The following is a 16,712-nucleotide window of genomic DNA, read 5'->3' as shown; positions in this document are numbered from 1 at the left end:
GGGAGGGAGGGGAAGGGGTGAGGGTAGAGGTGCGGGGAATGGGTCGGACACGGTTGAGGGCCCTGTCAACCACAGTGGGGGGAAATCCTCGGTTGAGGAAAAAGGTCATATCAGAAGCAGAGTCATGGAAGGTAGCATCATCAGAGCAGATGCGTCGGAGACGGAGAAACTGGGAGAATGGAATGGAGTCCTTACAGGAGGTAGGGTGTGAAGGAGTGTAGTCGAGGTAGCTGTGGGAGTCGGTGGGCTTATAATGGATATTGGTAGACAACCTATCCCCAGAGATGGAGACAGACAAGTCGAGGAAGGGAAGGGAAGTGTCAGAGATGGACCATGTAAAGGTGAGAGAAGGGTGGAAACTGGAAGCAAAGTTAATAAAGTTTTCTAGTTCGGGGTGGGAGCAGGAAACGGCACCGATACAGTCATCAATGTACCGGAAAAAGAGTTGGGGGAGGGGGTCTGAGTAGGACTGGAACAAAGAATGCTCGACATATCCCACAAAAAGACAGGCATAACCAGGACCCATGCGGGTACCCATAGCGACACCTTTTACTTGAAGGAAGTGCGTGGAGTTGAAGGAGAAGTTGTTCAATGTGATAACAAGTTCAGCCAGGCGGAGGAGGGTGGTGGTGGATGGGGACTGGTTGGGCCTCTGTTCCAGGAAGAAGCGGAGGGCCCTCAAACCATCCTGGTGGGGGATGGAGGTGTAGAGCGATTGGACATCCATAGTGAAGAGGCGGCGGTTGGGACCAGGAAACTGGAAATTGTCAAAATGACGTAGGGCGTCAGAAGAGTCACGGATGTAGGTGGGAAGAGACTGGACCAGCGGAGAAAAGATAGAGTCTAGATAGGAAGAAATAAGTTCAGTGGGGCAGGAGCAGGCTGACACAATGGGTCTGCCGGGACAGTCCTGTTTGTGGATTTTGGGAAGGAGGTAGAAGCGGGTTGTCCGGGGTTGTGGGACTATGAGGTTGGAAGCCGTAGAGGGAAGATCTCCAGAGGAGATGAGGTCAGTGACAGTCCTTTGGACAGTGGCTTGATGTTCGGTGGTGGGGTCATGGTCCAGAGGGAGGTAGGAAGAGGTGTCTGGGTTGGCGTTGAGCTTCTGCAAGCTAGAGGTCAGTACGCCAGACAACAACAGCACCACCCTTGTCTGCAGGTTTGATGACCATGTCGGGGTTAGACCTGAGAGAACGGAGTGCCTCAAATTCAGAGGGGGACAGGTTAGAGTGAGTGAGGGGGGCAGAAAAATTGAGACGACCAATGTCTCGACGACAGTTCATTGAAAACTGTCAGCGAGACATTGGTCGTCTCAATTTCTCTGCCCCCCTCACTCACTCTAACCTGTCCCCCTCTGAACTTGAGGCACTCCGTTCTCTCAGGTCTAACCCCGACATGGTCATCAAACCTGCAGACAAGGGTGGTGCTGTTGTTGTCTGGCGTACTGACCTCTAGCTTGCAGAAGCTCAACGCCAACCCAGACACCTCTTCCTACCTCCCTCTGGACCATGACCCCACCACCGAACATCAAGCCACTGTCCAAAGGACTGTCACTGACCTCATCTCCTCTGGAGATCTTCCCTCTACGGCTTCCAACCTCATAGTCCCACAACCCCGGACAACCCGCTTCTACCTCCTTCCCAAAATCCACAAACGGGACTGTCCCGGCAGACCCATTGTGTCAGCCTGCTCCTGCCCCACTGAACTTATTTCTTCCTATCTAGACTCTATCTTTTCTCCGCTGGTCCAGTCTCTTCCCACCTACATCCGTGACTCTTCTGACGCCCTACGTCATTTTGGCAATTTCCAGTTTCCTGGTCCCAACCGCCTCCTCTTCACTATGGATGTCCAATCGCTCTACACCTCCATCCCCCACCAGGATGGTTTGAGGGCCCTCCGCTTCTTCCTGGAACAGAGGCCCAACCAGTCCCCATCCACCACCACCCTCCTCCGCCTGGCTGAACTTGTTCTCACATTGAACAACTTCTCCTTCAACTCCACGCACTTCCTTCAAGTAAAAGGTGTCGCTATGGGTACCTGCATGGGTCCTAGTCATGCCTGTCTTTTTGTGGGATATGTCGAGCATTCTTTGTTCCAGTCCTACTCAGACCCCCTCCCCCAACTCTTTTTCCGGTACATTGATGACTGTATCGGTGCCGTTTCCTGCTCCCGCCCCAAACTAGAAAACTTTATTAACTTTGCTTCCAATTTCCACCCTTCTCTCACTTTACATGGTCCATCTCCGACACTTCCCTTCCCTGACTTCTCTGTCTCCATCTCTGGGGATAGGTTGTCTACCAATATCCATTATAAGCCCACCGACTCCCACAGCTACCTCGACTACACTCCTTCACACCCTACCTCCTGTAAGGACTCCATTCCATTCTCCCAGTTTCTCCGTCTCCGACGCATCTGCTCTGATGATGCTACCTTCCATGACGGTGCTTCTGATATGACCTCCTTTTTCCTCAACCGAGGATTTCCCCCCACTGTGGTTGACAGGGCCCTCAACCGTGTCCGACCCATTCCCCGCACCTCTACCCTCACCCCTTCCCCTCCCTCCCAGAACCGTGACAGGGTTCCCCTTGTCCTCACTTTTCATCCCACCAGCCTCCATATCCAAAGGATCATCCCCCGCCATTTCCGCCACCTCCAGCGTGATGCCACTACCAGTCGCATCTTCCCCTCCCTTCCCCTGTCAGCATTCCGAAGGGATCGTTCCCTCCGCGACACCCTGGTCCACTCCTCCATTACCCCCACCACCTCGTCCCCGTCCCAGGGCACCTTCCCCTGCAATCGCAGGAGTTGTAATAACTGCCCATTTACCTCCCCTCTCCTCACTATCCCAGGCCCCAAACACTCCTTTCAGGTGAAGCAGCGATTTACTTGTACTTCTTTCAATGTAGTATACTGTATTCGCTGCTCACAGTGTGGTTTCCTCTACATTGGGGAGACCAAGCGCAGACTGGGTGACCGCTTTGCGGAACATCTCCGCTCAGTCCGCAAGCAGGACCCTGAGCTTCCGGTTGCTTGCCATTTCAACACTCCCCCCTGCTCTCATGCTCACATCTCTGTCCTGGGATTGCTGCAGTGTTCCAGTGAACATCAACGCAAGCTCGAGGAACAGCATCTCATCTACCGATTAGGCACACTACAGCCTGCCGGACTGAACATTGAGTTCAATAATTTCAGAGCATGACAGCCCCCCATTTTACTTTCATTTTTAGTTATTTTTTTTTTACATTCTTTTTTTACATTTATTTTTTTTGCATTTATTTCATTTCATCTTAGTTTGTTCAATTTGCTTACCCACTGTTTTTTTCAGGTTTGCACTTGCTGTTCAATATTCAGTGTCTTCACACTGAATCTGTACTAATGCTGTGTCTTTCAACACACCATTAACATATTGTTTGCCTTCGCTCAGTGACCTTTTGGTCAGCTATGTGGCCTGGTCCAATCTGCACCTTCTCCTTTGTTATCTCTTTCCCCACCCCCACCTCACTTGCTTATAATCTGTGACTTTTCTAATATTTGTCAGTTCCGAAGAAGGGTTACTGACCCGAAACGTCAACTCTGCTTCTCTTTCCACAGATGCTGCCAGACCTGCTGAGTGATTCCAGCATTTCTTGTTTTTGTATCCATGCTGCCAGTCTCTTTTATTCCATTGGCTTCAACTTTTCTGGCAAACCCAAAGTGGCACCTTATCAAATGCCCTTTGAAAGTCCATGTACACCACACAATTGCATTACCCTAATCAACTGTTCTCAAAGAACTCAATCAAGTTAATTCAACACAGAAATCCATGCTGCCCCTCTTTTTAAACCACATTTGTCCAAGTGACTTAATTTTGCACTGGATCCTAGTTTCTAAAAGCTTTCCCCATCACACACACAAATGACTGGCCTGTAGCTGCTGGGTTTATCCTTGCACCCTTTTTTGAACAAAGGTGTAACATTTGCTTTCTCCAGTCCTCTGGCACCACCTTTATCTAAGTAGGATTGGAACATTATGGCCAGTGCCTCCACAATTTCCTCCCTTATTTCCTCAGTATCCTTGATGTATCCTATCCTATTCAATTCTGGTGACTTAACTTTAAGTACAGCTAGCCTTCCTAATTCCTGCTCTATCAACTTTTAGCCCATCCAGTGTTTCAAACACCTCTTTCACTATTACTTCTTCCTTGGTAAAAACAGGTGCAAAGTACTCATTTAGTATCTCAGCCATGCCCAATGCCTCCATGTATAGATCTCCTTTATGGTTCACCCCTGCTATTTATATGCCTAGAAAAGACTTAGATTCACTTTGATGTTGCTTGCGCCAGTCTTTTTGCATTATGAGTTTGCCCCCACTATTTCCTTTTACACTTCCTGTCTGAACATTTAGCCTGGTTCTCACTTATATCATCAATCTGGCACCTGTCAGACACATACATCCCTTTTCTGCATCATCTTATTCGCATCATCCAGGGAGATCTGGCTTTGGCTGCCTTACCTATCCCCTCATGGGAATGTACCATGTCCGCACCCGAACTATTTTCTCTTTAAGAGCAGCCATTGTTATATAAGTTTTGCCTGCCAACCTTTGATTCCAATTTACCTGGGACAGGTAGTGTCATCTCAGTCCCAGGATATCACTGCAGGAGCTCCTCAGGGTAGTGTCCCAAGCCCAACCATCTTCAGCTACTTCAATAACTTTCCCTCCATCATAAGGTCCTTAGTGGGGATGTTCGCTGCTGATTGCACCACATTCAGTGCCATTCGTGACTCCTCAGATAGTGGAGCAGTCTGTGCCCGCTAGCAGTGAGACCCAGACAAAATTCTGGCTTGGGCTAAGTGGCAAGTTACATTTGCATTACACAACTGCCAGGCAATGAACCTCTGCCAAGTGAGTATAAACTCCCCGCAACAGCACTAGCAAGCTGCCTTGCAAGGGCATTGGACCTAGCTCTGTACAGTTACAAACCGTCCGGCCTGTATAGATCTCCCTTCCTCCAGCCAGTCCCAATGTCCCAGGAATCTAAGCCCTTCCTCCTGCACCATATTTCCAGCCATGCATTCATCTGCTCTATCCTCTTATTGCTATACTCCCTATCATGTGGCACCAGGAGTAACCTGGAAATTACTAACTTTGAGGTCCTGCTTGCTAGTTGTCTTAGCTCCTGAAAATCTGCCTCCAGTACCTCATCCCTCTTTCTACCTTATGGCATTGGTACAGATTATGTTCGGCCGAGTGCTCTGTAGCTCATGACATCCCTGACCCTCACATCGGAGAGGCAACATACCATCCTGGATTCACATCTGCTGCTACAGAAATGCCAATCTGTTACCCCTACCTTCCTCTTATTCCCCCTATACAGCTGAGCCACTCAGGATGCCATGGACTTGGCGATGACTACACTCCCCAGATCAATCATACTCCAGTATTCAGAGAATACTGGTTGGAGAATGAAATGCATTCATTCAGTGGACTCCTGTACTAGCTGCCTGGTCCTCCTTGACGTGCTGCAGTCAACCATTTCTTCTCTGCCTCATCAGGAAACTAGTATTGAATCGAGGACAGGGACTCACCAACATTCACAAAGAAAATAACGATTATGAAAATAATGCGACTGAAGAGTGACAAATACCCAAAACTAGATGGATTTCCAGCCTAGGGTTTTAAAGAACTTGAGAACATTGCTGATGCCCCAAATATAACTCCCAAAGTTGTCTATTCAGAAACTATTCCTTCAAGATTGTAAGATTGAGCATATCACTGTTAAGAACCAAGGTAATGGGAAACCAGGAAATTATAGACCAGTAAGCCCAACATCTGTTGGCAAATTAGTGTATAATTATAGATAGGTGACAGAACACCCTGAAAATTTTCAGCTGATCAGAGACAGCCAGCATGGATTTGTAAAGGATGGGTCATGCCTGACAAATCAGATTGAATTTTATGAAGAGGTGACTAACACAGTAGACAAATAGAAGGGCTGTAGATGTTCTTTATATGGACCTCCAGAAGGCATCTGATGGTTAATATAGACCCATAGCTAAAGTTGAAACTCATGGAATTGAACTCAAATTATTGACTTGGCTAGGAAATTGGTTGAGCAGCAGGAGGCAGAGAAGAGATAATGGGCAAGTACTATAATTGGCAGGCGGTGTCCCACAAGGATCTGATAGGGCCTCAACTATTCATTTATTAATGACTTGGATGATAAAGCCACACATTCAAGCTTACTGATAACAAAGGTAGGCAGGATTATAAGCATTGTTGATGGAAGCATAGGATTACAGGGATAAAAAGTGAATGGATTGTAATGTTGGTAAATGTGACGCTATTCACATTGGACCTAAAAAAAGAGAAACATGGTGAAAAGCTAGCAACAATGGAGGTCCAAAAAGAGACTTGGGGTCCATGGACATTAAAATGTCAAAACAAGTACAGAAAATACATCAAAAAGGCTACTGGAATGCTGGCCTTTATAGCTGGAGGACTGGAATACAAGTGGGGGAAAAAAGTCATGTTACAGCAAAACAAAGCTCTGATTACACTACACCTGGAGTAGTGACAGCAGGTCCGGGAACCACTCCTCAGGAAGGATATATTGACAAAATAGATGTAGCAGAATTATACCTGGACTCTCAAGGGTTAAATTATGAGGAGATTACATGAACTAGAGTTGGATTCGTTGGAATTTAGAAGGTGAAGGAGTGATTAGATCAAAGGTTTTAAAGATACCAAAGGGGAACTGATAGGGTAGAGAGAAACTATTTCCACTGGTTGGAGAGTCTAGGACTAGGGGAAAATCCAAAAATTAGAGCCAGGCCTTTTAGGCATGATGTTACAGAGCACTTCTACATGCAAAGGGTGGTAAAGAGAGAGGAAGTGGTAAAGTTTGGTTAATAGCAATTGATGTTAGATCAATTATTAGATGTCAGGCAAGCCCCCCACTGTCAAGACTGAGGCACACATTATTTTAGCACATGAACATTAAAACTTAATTGTGGTTGGGAAGAAAAGAGGGCCTATCACAAGGAACTGCCAGGCCCCTGACTGGAAAGACATTTGCATGCTAGCAGACAGTGTTTGAACAAGGAACCCAGTCCTTGCTTCCTCAATACACAGAAGTGGTCAGACCAGTTTAGTCACACAACTGGCTGTTGGTTTTTTTTGAATTTGAACTGGCCACAGAATTTTAAGCTCAGAAGGCTGTTAGCTCCTGGGCTGAAAGACCTCCCTGTCTGCTTTCATGCGCTCTCACCAGCTTTGGAAACCATTGAACACAAGAGAGAAAAGTCTCCTACAGTGAACAAGGTTTAAGAATAATGGGACCCAACGAAAAGACTTACAAAAGGACCACAGTAAGCTCGAATTACAGTAAGCAAGAAACTTCTGATATTGCCTCAAACTTCTCCATTTTATTTTTCTTCTGCTCTTTTGTCGCTATTTGCAAGTGTGCATCACGTGTGCATGCTAGCGTGGACGCGTCATATCTGTAGGCATTAACCAAATTAGAGTTTAAGTTTAAGGTTTAATAAATTTCACTTTTCTTTAAACCCAAGGAAGCTTGTTTGTGCTTACTTCTTTGCCTTATAATGGCAAAGTGGTGAGCAAGAATTCACCAAAGAGGGAGCTCAAAACACTTGAAGAACAAGCCCTGTTACAAGGTGATCAGGTGAAGAGAAGGGAAGAGAAGGGAGAGGGGAAAAAGGGAAAAGAGAAGAGAAGGGGGGGGGGGGGGGGGAGAAGAGGGAGGGGGGAAAAGGGAAGAGAAGAGAAAGGTGGGGGGGGGGGGGGGGGTGGGGGAAGAAAGAGAGGGAAGAGAAGAGTGTCTTCCAAAACAAACATGAGGAAAATGAAAGATAGGAGACAGAATATTTTCGAAACAATCTGAAGAGTGCTGAAGCAGCTCGAGTTAGCTAGGGGCTGACAGAATAACCCCAGTGAAAGCATGGCCAATATGGAGGAACATATTTCAGGGCTGGGTACAAAATTGCGAAAACTCAATTAATTCCAAAATTTAAACAAGGAAGACGTGGAAACGTTTCTACTGTCTTTTGTTAAACTGGCAAGGCAGCTGAAATGGCCAGCTGAGACCTGGTATCTTACTGCAAAGCAAACTAACCAGAAAAGCCCTGAGGTTTATTCCTTATTGCAAGGTGAGAGTTCATCAAATATGAACTGAAGAAAAATGCTATCTTCGGGGAATATGAATTTGTTCCCAAAGCCCATCGCCAAAAGTTTAGAACTCTCAAAAAGCAGGTTAATCAAACTTATCTGGAGTTTGAAAGTAAGCAAGCAGATGGCTTTTGACCAGTGGCTGAGGGCCCTTAAAATACAGCTCAGCTCGGAGCCTCAGAAGTAAATCTGTTAGAGGAATTTAAAAACTCTCCCACCACTCTCCATAAAGACCCATGCAGAGGAGCAGCAGGTTGAGGGAGCCCAGCAAGCAGCCATTCTGGCCTACGAGTTTGCTTTATTTTATAAGTCGGTTTCCCAGGAGAGAACATTTCCTAATCACCCCTACAAATCGAAAGATGACAAAGGGCGGGAAGGTGATAGCAGCCCAGGCAATAGAGAGAAAGGAAAACAGGAGACACAGGGGACCCTCCTCCAGCCATAAAGGAAGGTGCTGTGAGCACAAGTGAGACCTGGACACCTGTGTGCTTCCATTGTAATAAGGCAGGGGATTTAAAAGATGATTGCTGGAAATTAAAGGGAAAACCGGTCGGGTTAATCAGGGCACACCCGCTCAGTCAAGACGAGAGCCTGATGGAAAACACAGAACAAGCTGTGGCTTTAACTGCAGAAAGGGTGCAACCCAGGAAGCTTACTACAGCCAATGCAGGAAAAGTTAATAGGATTGTTGAGGTTATCAGGGTTTTGTGTCTGAAGGGAAAGTAACCCCATACCTTGGAGTGGGGAAAGCAAGCCCACAATGATTCTCAGACACAGGAGCCATGAGATCCATTTTACTGGAAAAGGCCTGACCTTGCCCCCCAAGAGGGCTGTGATCAAAATGGTGGTGAATGGTATCGGAGGGCAGTGTATGCCTGTACTTGTACACCAAGTGCACCTGGAGTGCGTTCTAGTTTCAGGACTGGTGACTGTCAGGATTGTTCCTAGTTTGCCTGTGGACAGGGTTAACCTGCTCTGAGGTAATGATCTGGCAGGGGTGAAGGTGGTAGCCCCCCACAGTAGTGAAAGAAAGACCGCAGGAGGTCAGAGAGACAGGGCAGTGGCAGGAGACGGTTCCCTGCAGAGTTGCTGAATATGTAGTGGATCAGGCCATGATCAAACCAGCTCCCCCGACAGCACTGGCACTGCAGGCAAATGACCACAAGGTCTGCCTGCCCAAAACTCTTTGGAAAGTTAGGAGAACCAGAGAATGAATTAAGTGGATTTTCCCCAGCTGAGGCTCAGCGAGCCGACCCAGTATTGCAAGAGTTAGCACAGGCTGCCCAGTCTGAAAGCGAAGCAGAGGGAGTCCCTGATTGCTACTATTTGAAGAATGAGGAAATGGAGTTCTCCTCACAGACCTGAGGGCAAGGAGTGGACAGTAGTTCATCAGTCAGTGATGCCAGAGGTGCCGGAGAGAAACATTAAGAAGGGCCCACGAGACTAGAGTGGCTGAACATGCCGATGTATGAAAGACCAGAGCCCGCATAAGACAGCAGTTTGACTGGCCAAAACTCCACAAAGATAGCTTTTGATCAGCGGAAGCGGTGATAGCGCGAGCCAGGGGGCAGCCGGGAAGATAAGTTTCATTATAAAGTACTTGCCTTGCAATTCGGCGGACACAGGGACAGCTGGGTAAGTGTACTTATATATTCGGGCAGTGGCTAAACCCGAGACACTACACGTGTAGTGTCTCCCACCCATCCTCCTCCTCTAACAAAAAAAAAAGAACTGTGTGGAGGGTTTGGTAAGGTAAGGTTTTCCTTTATTTGTTTTTATTCTCTGTTGTCAGTTTAGAGCAGAGGGAACGGAAGCTAGGGCAGTTACATGCTCCTCTTGCAGGATGTGCAAGGTAAGGGTCACCACTTGTGTCCCTCCTGACAACCTGTGAGAAGTGCACCCAACTGCAGCTCCTCACAGACCGCGTTAGGGAACAGGAGCTGGAAGAACTTCGGATCATGCGGGAGGCTGAGGGGGTGATAGAGAGCAGTTATAGGGAAGTAATGACACCCAAGGCACAGGATAAAGGTAGCTGGGTGACCGTCAGGGGAGGGAAAGGGAATCGGCACACAGTGCAGGAATCCCATGGCCGTTCCCCTCAATAATAAGTATACCGTTTTGGATACGGTTTGGGGGTGGGGGGGGCGGAGACGACCTACCAGGGGTAAGCCACAGCGGCCAGGTCTCTGGCACTGAGACTGGCTCTGCGGCTCAGAAGGGAAGGGGGGAGAATAGGAGAGCGATAGTGATAGGAGATTCAACAGTTAGAGGAACAGACAGGAGATTCTGTGGTCGTGAACGAGACTCCCGGATTCTTAAGGGGGAGGGGGAGCAGCCAGAAGTTGTGGTACACATCGGTACCAATGACATAGCTAGGAAAAGGGATGAGGACCTGAAAAGCAAATATAGGGAGTTAGGTTGGAAGCTAAAAGGCAGGATGAGCAGAGTAGTAATCTCAGGATTGATACCGGTGCCACGTGCTAATGACGCTAGAAACAGAGAGCGAGTGCAGCTGAACACGTGGCTACAGAGCTGGTGCAGGAGGGAGGGCTTCAGATATGTGGATCATTGGGATACCTTCTGGGGAAGATGGGACCTGTACAAGAAGGACGGGTTGCATCTGAACTGGAGGGGCACCAATATCCTGAACGGAAGGTTTGCTAGCGCTCTTCGGGAGGGTTTAAACTAGTTTGGCAGGGGGATGGGAACTGGAGCTACGGATCAGTGGATGGGGTAGCTGTTGAACAGGCAGATACAGAGTGCAGAGAGTCTGTGAGGAAGGTTAGACAGTTGACAGGGCAAAGTTGCAGCCAGTATGATGGGTTGAAGTGTGTCTATTTTAATGCAAGTGTCAGGAATAACTTAGAGCATGGATCAGTACTTGGAGCTACGATGTTGTGGCCATTACGGAGACTTGGATATCACAGGGGCAGGAATGGATGTTGGATGTTCCGGGGTTTAGATGTTTCAAAAGGAATAGGGAGGGAGGTAAAAGAGGTGGGGGAGTGGCATTGCTAATCAGGGATAGTATCACAGCTGCAGAAAGGGAGGTCATCGAGGAGGGTTTGTCTACTGAGTCATTATGGGTGGAAGTCAGAAACAGGAAAGGAGCAGTCACTTTATTGGCAGTTTTCTATAGACCCCCCAATAGCAACAGAGACATGGAGGAACAGATTGGGAGGCAGATTTTGGAAAGGTGCAGAAGTAACAGGGTTGTTGTCATGGGCGACTTCAACTTCCCTAATATTGATTGGAACCTCCTTAGTGCAAATAGTTTGGATGGAGCAGTTTTTGTCAGGTGCGTCCAGGAAGGTTTCCTGACTCAATATGTAGATAGGCCGACTAGAGGGGAGGCTATGTTGGATTTGGTGCTTGGCAACAAACCAGGCCAGGTGGCAGATCTCTCGGTGGGAGAGCATTTCGATGATAGTGATCACAACTCCCTGACCTTTACTATAATCATGGAAGGGGACAGGAGCAGACAGGATGGGAAAATATTTAATTGGGGGAGGGGGAATTACAATACTATTAGGCAGGAACTGGGGAGCATTAATTGGGAACAGATGTTCTCAGGGAAATACACAACAGAAATGTGGAGGTTGTTTAGGGAGCACTTGCTGCGACTGCTGGATAGGTTTGTCCCGATGAGGCAAGGAAGGGATGGTAGGGTGAAGGAACCTTGGATGACAAGAGGTGTGGAACAGCTAGTCAAGAGGAAGGAGGAAGCTTACTTAAGGTTGAGGAAGCAAGGATCAGACAGGGCTCTAGAGGGTTACAAGGTAGTCAGAAAGGAACTGAAGAATGGACTTAGAGCTAGGAGACATGAAAAAGTCTTGGCGGGTAGGATTAAGGAAAATCCCAAGGCGTTCTACACTTATGTGAGGAACAAGAGGATGGCCAGAGTGAGGGTAGGGCCGATCAGGGATAGTGGAGGGAACTTGTGCCTGGAGTCGGAGGAGATAGGGGAGGTCCTAAATGAATACTTTGCTTCAGTATTCACCAGAGGGGGACCTGGTCGTTTGTGAGGACTGCGTGAAACAGGCTGATATGCTTGAACAGGTTGATGTTAAGAGGGAGGATGTGCTGGATATTTTGAAAGACATGAGGACATAAGTCCCCGGGGCCAGACAGGATATACCCAAGGATATTACGGGAAGCGAGGGAAGAGATTGCCGCGCCTTTGGCGATGATCTTTGCGTCATCACTGTCCACTGGAGTAGTACCAGATGATTGGAGGGTGGCAAATGTTATTCCCTTGTTCAAGAAAGGGAATAGGGATAACCCTGGGAATTATAGACCAGTCAGTCTTACGTCGGTAGTGGGCAAATTATTGGAGATGTTTCTGAGTGACAGGATTTATGATTATTTGGAAAAGCATAGTTTGATTAGAGACAGTCAGCATGGCTTTGTGAGGGGCAGGTCATGCCTCACAAGCCTTATTGAATTCTTTGAAGATGTGACAAAACACATTGATGAAGGAAGAGCAGTGGATGTGGTGTATATGGATTTTAGCAAGGCGTTTGATAAGGTTCCCCATGGTAGGCTCATTCAGAAAGTAAGGAGGCATGGGATACAGGGACATTTGGCTGTGTGGATACAGAATTGGCTGGCCCATAGAAGACGGAGGGTGGTAGTAGATGGAAAGTATTCAGCCTGGAGCTCGGTGACCAGTGGTGTTCCGCAGGGATCTGTTCTGGGACCTCTGCTCTTTGTGATTTTTATAAATGACTTGGATGAGTAAGTGGAAGGCTGGGTTAGCAAGTTTGCCGATGACACGAAGGTTGCTGGAGTTGTGGATAGTGTGGAAAGCTGTTGTAGGTTGCAACGGGACATTGACAGAATGCAGAGCTAGGCTGAGAAGTGGCAGATGGAGTTCAACCTGGAAAAGTGTGTAGTGATTCATTTTGGAAGGTCGAATTTGAATGCAGAATACAGGCTTAAAGACAGGATTCTTGGTAGTGTGGAGGAACAGAGGGATCTTGGGGTCCATGTCCATAGATCGCTCAAAGTTGCCACCCAAGTTGATAGGGTTGTTAAGAAGGCGTATGGTGTGTTGGCTTTCATTAACAGGGGGATTGAGTTTAAGAGCCGCAAGGTTATGCTGCAGCTCTATAAAGCCCTGGTTAGACCACACTTGGAATATTGTGTTCAGTTCTGGTTGCCTCATTATAGGAAGGATGTGGAAGCTTTAAAGAGGGTGCAGAGGTGATTTACCAGGATGCTGCCTGGACTGGAGGGCATGTCTTACGAAGAAAGGTTGAGGGAGCTAGGGCTTTTCTCATTGGAGCGAAGAAGGATGAGAGGTGACTTGATAGAGGGGTACAAGATGATGAGAGGCATAGATAGAGTGGATAGCCAGAGACTTTTTCCCAGGGCGGAAAGGGCCATCACCAGGGGGCATAATTTTAAGGTGATTGGAGGAAGGTTTCGGGGAGATATCAGAGGTAGGTTCTTTACACAGAGTGGTGGGTGCGTGGAATGCACTGCCAGCAGTGGTAGCAGAAGCAGATACATTAGGGACATTTAAGCGACTCTTGGATAGGTACATGGATAGCAGAATGAAGGGTATATAGTTAGTTTGATCAGAGTAGGTTAAAGGTTCGGCACAACATCGTGGGCCGAAGAGCCTGTACTGTGGCTGTACTGTTCTATGTTCTATGTGGTGGAGTACTGCAGGAGTTGCCACATGTGCCAGGTTGAGGGGAAACCCCAACCTACAGTGAAACCTGCACCCCCAACTCCTGTACCAGTGTTGAGGACCCTCCAGCAGAGGGCTTGTGGATTGTAAGGGACCTCCGTCGAGAACAAAGAGAAAGGCAGGCACAAGGCTGGCAAAAACGTTAGACGGAGAAGGGGAAAAAGTGACCAAGAGGGCAGGTTAAAGGAAGTCCAGGAGGAATCCTGGATGAAAAACCCCTACTGTCCGGTCAGTAAATCCCGAAAAATTTGAGAAGTTAGACCCCACATCCTCCTATATAAATGCAGACTCTAGAAGCAGCCCACCAGAGTTGCTAACAGCATTTACAGGAACCTGCAGAGACAACAAAAAAAAAAAGACACCTCTCAGGGGCACAGAAACCTTCAGGGCAATGCCTCACCTAGTCGAAGTGCCACAGGACAGCGTAGTCTGGTCTGCACAAAAACCTGCAGTTAAGAGTGTCCCAGAGGGCAAAGGGATGATGAACAAAGAATCCTCCCCCAGAGTCAGAGGAAAAGGGAACCACCCCATACCCTGAAGTCCAAAGTTTTTGCATGACTCAGTTCAGGATGGACCCGTCCACTAACTCTCACGAGAAAAAAGTGAAATTAAAGCAGCCCTGGCACCCAGAAAGGACCTTTTTAGTAAGCTTTAAGATGGGTGAATGAGTGGAAATGAATGAGAGAAATGCATGGTTTTTCTTTCTGTATCTTGTATTTCTCAAATCCTGTAATGAAATGTGCCTTTTTTTTTTCCAAATTGCATTCCATTCTCCTGGGTGTGGAGGTGTCAGGTACGTCCCCCACTGTCAAGACTGAGGCGCACATTATTTTACATGAACATTAAAACGTAAAATTGTGGCTGGGAAGAAGAGAGCCTATCACAAGGAATTGCCAGGCCCCTGACTGGAAAGACATTTGCATGCTAGCAGTGTTGGAACAAGGAACCCAGTCCTTGCTTCCCCAATACACAGAAGTAGTGGTCAGACCAGTTTAGTCAAGACTGGCTGGCTGTTGGTTTTTTTGAATTTGAACTGGCAACAGAATTTTAAACTCAGAAGGCTGTTAGCTCCTGAACTGAAGAGACCTCACTCCTGTCTGCTCTCATCAGCTTCAGAAACCACTGAAGATATATGAACCCCAAGAGAGAAAAGTCTCCTAGTGAGCAAGGTTTAAGAATATTGGGCCCCAACAAAAAGACTTACAAAAGGACTGCAGCAAGTCCGAAGCATAGTAAACAAGAAACTCATGATATTGCCTCAAACCTCTCCATTTTATTTTTGTTCTGCTCTTTGCCATCACTATTTGCATGTATTGCGTGTGCATGCTAGCGTGGGCATATTGTATATCAGTAGGCATTAACCATGTTAGAGTTTAAGATTTAATAAATTTCACTTCTCTTTAAATTTAAGAAAGCCTGTTGTGCTCATTTCTTTGCCTTATAATTGCAAAGTGGTGAACAAGGATTCACCAAAGGGGGAGCTCAAAACACTGTTTAAGAACAAACCCTGTTACAGGACAACCAGGTGAAGACAGTACAAGACCCCTAGACACCTTTCTTACCTGATTTTAAAATCTAATGTTACAATCAGAGATTGAGGGAGATTTTTGTTAACCAAAAGGTATTAAGCTATATGAGGCAAAGGCAGGTATAAAGGTATTCAAATTTAATTAAATAAAAATCTGGAGTTGAAAGCTAGTCTCCCCAATGGTGGTATGAAACTGTCATTAAAAACCTGTATGGTTCACTAATGTCCTTTAGGGAAGGGAATCTGCAGTCCTTACCTGGTCTGGCCTACATGTGACTCTGGACTCTCAGCAATGTGTTTGACTCTTAAAATTACCTTGAAAATGGCTGAGCAAGTCACTCAGTTGTCAAGGGCAATTAGGGATGGGCAACAAATGCAGGCCTTGCTAGAGGCAGCCATATCCCATGAAAGAATAAAAACATGGAGTGAGGTCACAGATCAACCATGATCTCACTGAAAAGGCTCAAGGGGCTAAATTACTTACTTCTATCCTTATGCTCCTATGAAGTGGGAGCAATTTGAAAGGGCCAGCATTGGCATGATAGGCCACATGGCTGCCTGTGCTGCATCATTCTATAATTTCACCAGGGTGAAGGAGAGTCAGCTGGTGCACTGAGAAGCAGCTGGTGCTCCCTGTATTTAGGTTGGCTAGGTCCAGCTCATGAAGTAGATCCAGAGCAGGCTGTAGCTGGAATCCTTACTTAATTCAAAACTATTTTATTACATAAAGGTGTGGATGAAAGCTTGGCTGTCATAGTTAGTGTCGAGGCAAGTTGTAGTACCCCTACCAAGATCACTTACGGAACACAGACCAGCAAATGAACTGGTGATCTTTTGGCCTGCATGTTCAGTTACACAGCCTTTACCAGTGTTTGAGGAAGGTTAGGAGTGGGCAGAAGAAAAAGGGCAATACATCAACATTTCAACAAAATCATAATGGGTAACCTGAACTGCCTCACTTGTTTCCTTGAGTAAGGACAAAAACCTTTACCGTGGTCAACAGTTTGCTATACTTCTATGTTTGAACAGAAAGGATCGGATTAAATCTTAAAAGCTTATATTTTTTCTACCCAGGAATACAAACAGGAAACAGCTTGAACTTAATTATTTGATGTTAATATTTTCAGACTGGCTGAATACTCCACTCATGTCAAAAAGCAATTTTAATTAGTAACTTAATTCCCACAATACAATGTGCAAAGAGAGCTACATTAAGATACTTACAAGTTACTGATCTCTGCATCATACGGCTCTTTAACATCTGCTTTACTTGAATCATCTGTTTCCAAAAGAAATGTTAAACTGAGTGCAAATCAAATA

At 46.7% G+C, this 16,712-nt stretch overlaps 1 protein-coding gene across 3 annotated transcripts in view; it reads right to left on the bottom strand.

The window, feature by feature from the left end:
* The window catches only part of ccm2 (CCM2 scaffold protein), a 126,682-nt gene that overhangs the window by 25,260 nt on the left and 84,710 nt on the right, over positions 1-16,712 (bottom strand). For all 3 annotated transcript variants that reach the window (XM_068024146.1, XM_068024153.1, XM_068024162.1), the window contains exon 7: positions 16,617-16,671. In XM_068024146.1, coding sequence (XP_067880247.1) covers positions 16,617-16,671 — 55 coding nt within the window. The remainder of the gene's footprint in view (positions 1-16,616; positions 16,672-16,712) is intronic.

The sequence above is a fragment of the Heterodontus francisci genome, chromosome 3 (assembly GCF_036365525.1).
Source record: "Heterodontus francisci isolate sHetFra1 chromosome 3, sHetFra1.hap1, whole genome shotgun sequence".
NCBI classification, from domain to species: Eukaryota; Metazoa; Chordata; class Chondrichthyes; order Heterodontiformes; family Heterodontidae; genus Heterodontus; species Heterodontus francisci.
Note: the sequence above shows the minus strand (reverse complement) of the source record. Positions and strands in the feature narration are given on the sequence as shown.